Source organism: Carlito syrichta, unplaced genomic scaffold, assembly GCF_000164805.1.
Source record: "Carlito syrichta isolate Samal-C Ts95f unplaced genomic scaffold, Tarsius_syrichta-2.0.1 Scaffold123330, whole genome shotgun sequence".
NCBI classification, from domain to species: domain Eukaryota; kingdom Metazoa; phylum Chordata; class Mammalia; order Primates; family Tarsiidae; genus Carlito; species Carlito syrichta.
Genome location: NW_007067426.1, coordinates 32,651 through 42,519, shown reverse-complemented (window position 1 = coordinate 42,519; position 9,869 = coordinate 32,651). Strand labels below are relative to the sequence as shown.

Here is a 9,869-nt window from a genome sequence, read left to right as displayed (position 1 = left end):
TCACTGGGCACTTATCACAGAGGAGGGTAAGTTATTGGACCATCATCACATAGGAGGGACAGTCACTCAGACATCCAAACTACAGGAGTGTCAGACACAGTGGCACATACTAGAGAAAGGGCTGGTAATTGAGGGCACACATTACAGAGGAGAGGCAGTCACTGAGGCACCCATAACAGAGGAGAGCCAGTCACTGGGTCTCTGACACAGGGGACAGCCAGGCACTGAGGCAGTAACTGAGGTACTCATCACAGAAAACGACCAGTCACTGAGACATCCATCTCAGAGGAGGGTCAATCAGTGGGACAGCAATCACAGATAAGGTGTAGTCATTAAAGCAGCCATCACATAGGAGTACAGTCACTGGGACAGTCATCACAAAAAAAGCCAGTCAACTTTAAATTCATCATAGAAAAGGACCAGTCACTGGTCATCCATCAGAGAAGTGGGCCAGTGATGTTCACACCCCTCACAGAGAAAGTCTAATGTCTGGGACACGTATCACAGAGGAGGGCTAGTCACTGTGCCACCCATAACAGAGAAGGGCTAGTCACTGTGGAAGCCCTTGTGGAGGAGAGAAGGACATTGGAACAACTTTCATAGAGGAGGGGCATTCACTGGGGATCCCACAAAAAAGTACGCCTATTTACTTAGGAAACCATCACAGAGAAAGTCCAGTCATGGGGACACACATTACTGAGAAAGACTAATTCCTGGGACACACTTCACAATGGAAAGTTATTCACTGAGGCACCTATAAAGAGAAGGTCTAGTCACTGGGACTACCATCACAGAATAAGGAAATTCACTGGGGCATCCATTACGGAGGAGAGACAGTCACTGGAACAACCTTCACAGAGGACAATCAGGCACCGAGGCACCCATAACAGGAGAACCCATCACTCATTCTCCCATCACATAGGTGAACTAGTCACTCATGAACACATCACACAGCATGCCTTTTCACTGGGGGACCCAACACAGAGGAAGCACATTCACTGTTGCACACATTACAGATGAAGACTAGTCACTGGGAAACCCACAACAGAGAAGGCAAAGTCACTGAGACACCAATCAAAGAGGAGGGCTAGTCAGTGATGCACATGTGATAAAAGAAGAGTAGACACAGAGATACCCATTTGTAGGAGGTCCAGTCACCAGAGCACTCAACACAGAGGAAGGTTTATTGCTTAAGCATACATCAGAGTGGAGACCCTGTTGGGAGCCGGCCACGGAGTCACACTGAGCGTTAGGGATCAGGGAGGGCCGTGGACCCCGAGATGGCTAGGACGTGTTTGGGAGCCATAGACCCCATTTTCCTCCCCCTTTTGTCATGCAGCACAAAAACAACCTAAAGGAACTCTGCTGGCCTAACCTGAGGCTCTGTGACTGTGACAGGCATAGCTCACTCTAGAAACCCATTGTTCCTGTTTCCCATAAACTGTGGTTTCGGCTTAGGTATTAGATATAATTCAAATTCAGGTCACATTTGGGAGCCTTTTATACAGTACAAGCTTCTTTATAAGATTTAAAAGAATATTTGTAGAATTAGTATATACTTATGGAGAGCTGTTTTCAGCTTTTCAATGGTATAGATGATTATCAAGAGTTATCAGAAATGGCCCAGCACAGAGTTTGGGCTGGGCCACATTCCTGAGAGCCCAGCATGTACTTTGGACTGGGCTGCATTCTTTTAGGCTGGCTTTAGCTACAGTTAGTGTAAGGTCTTTTTTCTACCTATTATAGAAATTGAATTTATTTTATTCATAGAAGGTATTGTAGAATAGGTCATGCTACGTCAAGGAATCATGTTAGTTCAAGCATAATCAATCATGATATTTTTAGGTTTTATAAGAATATAGTTAACTTTAGAAATTTCATTATCTCCATTTTCTACTATCGTGGTTTTGGCCTTAGTACATTTACAGTTTATATTTGGGTTTTAGAAGCTTTGCTGCTGCTAATCAGCTTTATATATTAAAATTAGGAATTGGAAACTTTCATAGAAATTAGGATAGATATATAGGACTTTAGAATAGCCATTTTGTTAAGAGATTGTATTCTATTGTTCCAAAAGGTGACCCACCATGAACCTTGGACTGGGCCACATCCTGTAGAGCCCAGCGTGATCTTTGGACTGGGCCACATTCTTTAGGAATTGGCTTAAGCTATAACTAAGAGCTTCCGTAGCATTGTGTAAGTAGTATTAGCATAGAATAGAAAGGTAATAAAGTTTAAGTTAGTCATCATAGGTTTTGTGTGAGCTCTAGAAGTTATTGATTATCAGAACATCATTAGGCTAGTAAGGATTGTTGCACTGCCTTTGAAGAGCATTAACTGGCAAAGGGAACAATAAGACAATCTTGGGGTTTGTCCCTCCTCACACCTAAGCATCTGGTGGGTGGGGGATGCCTCTCCTGCACCTGGCTTTGTGTTCACGTGAAAGACTTGTGAAACTGCCTGTGTAAAATTTGGGGATAAATACCTGCTGTAACTTTCAATAAACGGCTTCTGCTCATTTCACTGAACAGTTGTCCACTTCCTTTCTTTCGCCTTCTCTTTCTTTCTTTTAATATCTGTCCCTACAGATTCGCTGACGCCACCACATCTTCCAAGGGACTCCCCAAAACTTGCAGGGGCTGACCCCCTGCAATTAGGAATGTGCTCCAGCCATACACTGGATGTCATGAAAGCCTTCTTGCTTTGAGCAGGACCTGGAGCAGGAAAGGGATCTGCAGGAAGTCAAGGTGGTAGTATGAGCTGCCCTGATGCTTGGGCCATATGATTGGTAAACTCTATGATGTTAATGTAGTGAGAGGAAAAGATGCAGTATGGTGTGTGTGTGTTTAAGAGCATCACAATCCAGACCTCTGGCGTTCTGGAGTAAGACCATACCACCTGCAAAAGAGACCCATATGCCTTTTAACAAAGAGTGCCTGGTGTGTTACTGGGCCCCATAGAGACAGATTTCTTGACTACAGGACACCAAGTAACAATGTGTCTGGAACAGTCCATTATGCGCTGGGTTCTGTCAGACGCTTAGAGTCCTAAAGTCAGGCAGGTCTGGCAGCAGTTTGTCATAAAATTGAAATTGTGCATCTGGGTTCAAGCCTAAACAAGACCAGATGTCATAAGGTAGCTGCACAAGCAGGTGGCGCAAACCCCCATGTCACCCACCATGGCTGCAGCCACTCCTCTTCCTTAGATCATGCCGGGTACCGTATGGGTCTCATGGGACCAGCCAAAGGGGGATAAAAAGCCCGAGCATATTTAATGGGTCAGAGTGCTCAGTGTGGCAAGCTAAAAATGGGGTGTGGTTTTATTACACTCAGGGTGGGAGGAGGTTTGAGAAACTGGTAAGAGAATGTCATCTCACTCAGAGTGGTACACCTTATGCAAAGAGACCACTGGCTTGAGATGAAAATACATACATACTCATGGGTGGAGGCAAATAGTCTGATGCGCTGGTGAAGGGTCTGGAAGGAAAAGAACTGAAAAATTGCAGGCAAAGATGTTTGGTTAGAGAAATGTGTGTGGGCGTGTGGGAATGGACACAATGTGTGAAGATTTTGACTCATTAACAGATACCAGAAAGAGCCCTACACAGAAAAGGCAACAGATTACCAAGTAGACAAAATGACTAGGCCAGTTGACATTAGCTAGTCTTTGAATTGATGTGATAGACACATGAACAGAAGGGCCACAATGCAACGACAGAAGCTATGCATGGACTCTATCTCATGTGTCAGCTACTGATGCCTCTTCAAGCCTCATCTGCCAGCAACATACACCATCACCAGACTACCAGACTACCATAGACCAGACTACCAACAGAACAGCTTCTTTAAGGGGATGATTTTCTTTTCTTTTTTTTTTTTTTTTTTTGGTTGGAGTCTCACTCTGTCACCCAGACTGGAGTGCAGTGGCCGCTTCCGGCCACCGCAGCCTCGGCTGCTGGGCTCCGGCAATCCTTCCGCTTCAGCCTTCCAAGTAGCCGGAATTACAGGCATGCGCTACCACGCCCGGCTGATTTTTTGATTTATTATAGAGATGAGGTCTCGCTGCCCAGGCGGGTCTCGAACCCGCGGGCTCAGGCAATCCACTCACCTCAGCCTCCCAAAGGCGCGGGATTACAGGCCAAGCCACCGAGCCGGGCTAAGGGGATGATTTTCAATCAGTGACTTCTTTGTGATGAAGGATCAATGTGCTTCCGAGATATGTGACAACACATACAACATTTTCTTGAAAACTCCCAGGAATTTTAGAACCTTCAATGTCTGATTTTAGTGCCCAAGTACTCTTAATGGTGGGTCATTTTCATGCCGTATGGCTCATGCCTATTAAAATGAGTGAGTATAGACTAACACATTGTACACATTCATGTAAAGGGAGGGAAAAAAACCATAATATTAAATTGCCTAACTCAGGAGAGGAAAACTACAAACAAACTGTGGTATCTTTACCAATCATAGCTGGGACATTCAATCAATCATCGGTATGCAAAATGTTGCTGATGGCTGATGCCTGTAATCCCAGAACTTTGGGAGGCAGAGGTTGAAGGATTGCTTGAGCCCAGGAATTCGAGACCAGCCTAGGCAACATAGCGAGACCTCGTCTTCACAAAAAAAATCACAAAATTAGCTGGGCATGGTAGCATGCACCTGTGGTCCCAGTTACTCAGGAGACTGAGGCAGAAGAATTTTCTGAGCCCAGGAGGTTGAGGCTGCTGTGAGCTGTGATTGTACCACTGCACTCCAACCTGGGTAACAGATTGAGACTCCAACTCAAAAACAAAAACAGAAAAATATGAATTGTGTATGCAAAATGTATTGGCCCCATATTAGGCATATAATATTACGTTTCATAAAGGTTAGTTGAATAATTATCAGTAAGACTATTGACCTGGATAAATGCTTTTATGGATATTGGAATTTGGAAATGAATTTTGTAACTTCAATTTTTCTTAACGTCAACATATGGATATCAAGCACTGCACAGAATTAATGATGTCCTTAAGAGCTGATGGCATGTATAAGGGTATAATTGTCCTTGAGCTTAACATGCGAAGTCTTCTCTAATTCGTGTATTTTCTATTATATTCCTTGTAACCTGCTCTGGTTTCTTAAAGATGTCTGTGGACATTGGAGTGCTACAGTCAAGGTTGAAAGGAATGAAAACTGACCTAAATTAAAGAGGATTTACTAAGAAGATATCTAGTGTTTTCATGGTAATTATGACTCTCTAAACTTATGGGAAGTTGAGATAGCACCTGGAAAACCATCAGTTGTAGGGCTGCAGGTGTGTGCTAGCTTGTGTGTGTGTGTGTGTGTGTGTGTGTAACATGATATCTTTCTTTTTTCTCTGTTCCATTCTCTTGCTTGGTATGAATGTAACATAAAATGATTGTTCTAGCCCTCATTAAACTTTTTACTTCTAGTGCCAAATATCATCTATAAATCTCTCTGGTTTTTAGTTCAAATTGTCAAGAATGAGAATATAAAATCTCCAAACAAGCAATAAACTGTTGTTTTCTGAATCACTCTTGGTCAGAGAAAGAGAGAGAACTGAGACATTAGAGGCCTATGGAGTAAACCTAACTTTCCAGGCCCACCTGTTAAAAATTTGCTTTGAGTGTGGCAGGTCCTGGGGAAGGGAAGTAACATCTACTTGGGTCCTAAATTAGTTCTATCTAGTCCTGCTAGATATTCTACCATGTTTCTATTTTCATCCTGATTTATTTACATTTAAGTGAGATTTTTTTTTTTTTTTTTGGCTATAGATTTTTTTTTCTTGCATGAAAAATTGCAAGGATTAAAGTTCCTTAATTTCCCCCCTGACTTTTCTATTTGCATTCTCTACCCAAAATTGTTTTAAAAACAGGACCCAAAACTTCAGGGAACACCAACATACACATCCATATGAAACTATTTTCCTTTGAAATTAACTCAGAATGGTTGATAGGCTCGAAGGAACATGGAAATCCATTTCTTGTGAAAATTTCGAGGAATATATGAAAGAACTGGGTGAGTTATGTTTACTTGCATCTCGAATTCAGTAAAAATGGGAGTTTTGGTAGCAGAGAACTTGCTCTATATGGAATAATATTAATCTCGGGCCCCTTAATTTTTCACATAGAAATTAATATCGATTCAGCAACCAAGATACAGATTTGTACCAAACTAGGTTGGGATTGACATAGTCTCTCATATAATTTACCATGGATTTGCATAAAGAAAACATGTATGTACCATATACTGAACAGCAAATGATTTTAAGAAATGATTTCAAACAAAAAGACACATTTTAAAATGATTATTTTACAAACACTTACTGTAGTCTTTAGGGAATCTTCAGAATAGATCTTGTTTTCCAGTTTCTAGACTGCTGGACTCCCCAAGTGTGTGTCTGCAGCTCTCCAATCTTTGTCCCCATTTGCACACTGTCCTATCTTGTCCTGCAGTCTAATTTCCCTCTTCCTTTCCCTTCTAAGGAAATTTTTGATTGTATTTAGGTTTTACTCTGATAATCCAAGATCATCTTTCCATCTCAAGATCCTTGAATTAACCACATCTGTAAAGTCCCCTTTGGCATATAAGGTAACATTCACAGGGTCCAGGGATTGGGATATGAATATCTTTGGAGACCATTATCCAATCGGTCACATCTTGTGATTATATTTCATGACATGAATTCTATGAATCATATTATAGTATTTCTTCAATATATTTCTTAAAAATTTAACTTAGGGTACTGCTGTGTATGTAATGCTATTTCTGTTGAAAATACTTCTATATTTGCTGCACAAGGTTGTGTGTACAAGGATGTTTACTGTAGAATTGTTTGAAACAGTAAGAATGGAACAAACAAATTGTTCATCAATAAGGAGACAGATAATATAAATTTTAGTGTTTACATAGTGTGGAATATTATGTAGCTATGAAAAATATCTATAGGTACTGACATGGAAAATCTCTAAGACATATACAGATAAGGAGAAAAAGCAAGTTGAATAACAATAAATATAATATGTATATTTTTTAAAATCCTATATATAGTGGTGGTGATTGTACCACATTGCAACGTACTTGATGCCACTGAATTGTACACTTAAAATGGCAAATTTATGTTATGTATATTTACCACAATAAAAAATACATAACAGAAAACCCTATATATGTGTACATATAAGAATGTAAGTGAAGAGCTAAAGATCTGGACGTATCCATGCCAAAGTATTTTGTTTGTATGTGAATGGATATAATTTTAAAATAGAGAAACAAGTAGTAGCTTCAATCAGATTTTCAACAAGGTACATAAATCAACAAGATTAATAACTACTGGACCAGAGAAAGGACAATCACTAAACAAAAACTAAAGGCCTTTTTTCTGTAAAAAAATGAACTCTTTCTTCTACAAAACAATAGCCTATTTTAATACATAGTGGTGGAGCTCCTAACTTAAGATATGTGAATTCAGCCGGGCTCGGTGGCTCAGCCTGTAATCCCGCGCCTTGGGAGCCTGAGCCCGCGGGTTCGAGACCCTCCTGGGCAGTGAGACCTCATCTCTACAATAAATAAAAAATCAGCTGGGCATGGCAGCACATGCCTGTAATTCCGGCTACTTGGAAGGCTGAGACGGAAGGATCGCTGGAGCCCAGCGGGTGGAGGCTGCGGTGGCCGGGAGCGGCCACTGCACTCCAGTCTGGGCGACAGAGTGAGACTCCAACTCAAAAAGAAAAAAGATATGTGAATTCATGCGACAATAAATCTATTCAACTCACAAACCTGCTAATTAGCAACAACTTACACAGATAACAAAACTTCTTGGAGCCAATAACAGATTTGTATCCTTTTATCTGGTTTCCAGGAATAGGAAGAGCCAGTAGGAAACTGGGCTGTCTGGCAAAACCCACTGTGACCATCAGTACTAATGGAGATGTAATTATGATAAAAACCAAAAGCATCTTTAAAAAGAATGAGATCTCCTTTAAATTGGGAAAAGAGTTTGAGGAAACCACAACAGGTGACCGTAAAACCCAGGTGAGACCTACAACAGGTATTTCAGATAAATTTCATAGGAATATTAGTCGGAAATTATCCTAAGTATGTAAGCAATTATAGCAAACATATCTATGATCTTTATGATACATGTTTGGTTAAAACCTAAGTGTGAAGATGTCACGTGTTAACATTCAAATCTCCTGGATTTGAATGTTAAATTCAGGAGAAAAATACCTACCACTCTCTCCTATCCCCAGAGGCTCTGATGTCTACGGTACACATCTGAACATTATATATTTTTTCTTTTTTATTTGAGTCTCACTCTGTCATCCAGACTAGAGTGGAGTGGCACGATCATAACTCACTGTAGCCTCAACCTCCTGGACTCAGGTGATCCTCCCACCTCAGCCTCCTGAGTAGCTAACATTACAGATGCACACCATCACGCTTGGCTAGTGTTTTGGTTTTTTTGTAAAGACAAGGTCTCGCTATATCACCTAGACCTGTCTTGAACTCCTGGGCTCAAACAATCATCCCTCCTTGTCCTCCCAAAGTGCTGGAATTACAGGCATGAGCCTCCGTACCCAGCCAAATATTGTATTTTTAACAAGTCTTATGCAGATGTTTAGCAGACCACACTTTGAGAGTCAGTTCCCTGGATTACTATTTAGAGCTCTTTTTTTTTTTTTTTGAGTTCAGTCTCACTCTGTCGCCCAGACTGGAGTGCAGTGGACGCTCCCAGCCACCGCAGCCTCGACCTGCTGGGCTCCAGCGATCCTTCCACCTCAGCCTTCCAAGTAGCCGAAATTACAGGCATGTGCTACCATGCCCGGCTGATTTTTTGATTTATCGTAGAGATAAGGTCTCGTTGCCCAGGCGGGTGTCGAACCCACGGACTCAGGCAATTCACTCACCTCAGCCTCCCAAAGGCGTGGGATTACAGGCTGAGCCACTGAGAACTCTCAGAAACAAAAGTTCTCCCTTTCCACTTTGTAGCAGTTTTCCACATGTAGAATTACAATGGATAAAACTTGTATTAGCTGATATAGGTGAAGTTATGCCACCATAACAAATGAATCACAAGCTCTCAGTAGCTTAACACAATGGGGATTTATGTCTGACTCATAGTATATATGCAATGTTGGAGTGGTCCTGGGGAAGTTTGTGTGTGTGTGGAGAAGGGTATCTTTCCCTCTTAATTGCTCAGGGGTCCAGGCCAAAGATGGTAGTTTTAAAACTACCTTGTAGCTGCCCCATTTGGAACAAGATACAGAAAGAGACTCTGGGCTTATTACCTCAGCCTGAAAGTGACACACATAGTTTTCATTCAGATCTCATGGCTCCAACTGGAATACATCATTTATTTACACAACATAGTTTACTTATATGTTTATTGTTTATTGTCTGTTTCTGTACACCAGGCAGTAAGCACCTCAAAAACAGGATTTTCTGTCTGTTTCACAGAACCCAGTACTTGGTCATGATAGTTGTTTGATAAGTATTTGTTGTTGAATGGATGAACCCAATAGAGAATTGTTCACCTATATGGATGTAATATCCTGATAAAAGGAACTGTCATTCCACTTTAATAGACAATTACTAAATAAATATGAAACTTTAAATTTTTATATCACATTAAATGGAAGAAAAATTTTGACCTAAAATGTTTAATGTAGATGCCTGTGCTAAATGTTAGAAAGTCTATTAGGATTAAAAAAACTGAAAAATATTATTGGGGTAAGAAGAGGTAAGAGCACTTCTCTTTAAAAAGCTAATTCAGAGCTGGGCTCGGTGGCTCAGCCTGTAATTCCACGCCTTTGGGAGGCTGAGGTGAGTGGATTGTCTGAGCCCGCGGGTTCGAGACCCGCC

General features: G+C 41.2%; 1 protein-coding gene across 1 annotated transcript in view; it reads left to right on the top strand.

Annotated features, from left to right (window-relative positions):
- The first annotated feature begins 5,882 nt into the window (after positions 1-5,882).
- The window catches only part of FABP12 (fatty acid binding protein 12), a 6,945-nt gene continuing 2,958 nt past the window's right edge, over positions 5,883-9,869 (top strand). Inside the window, exons 1-2 of the mRNA XM_008048313.2 lie at positions 5,883-6,023; positions 7,867-8,039. Coding sequence (XP_008046504.1) covers positions 5,951-6,023; positions 7,867-8,039 — 246 coding nt within the window. The 5' untranslated portion in view covers positions 5,883-5,950. The remainder of the gene's footprint in view (positions 6,024-7,866; positions 8,040-9,869) is intronic.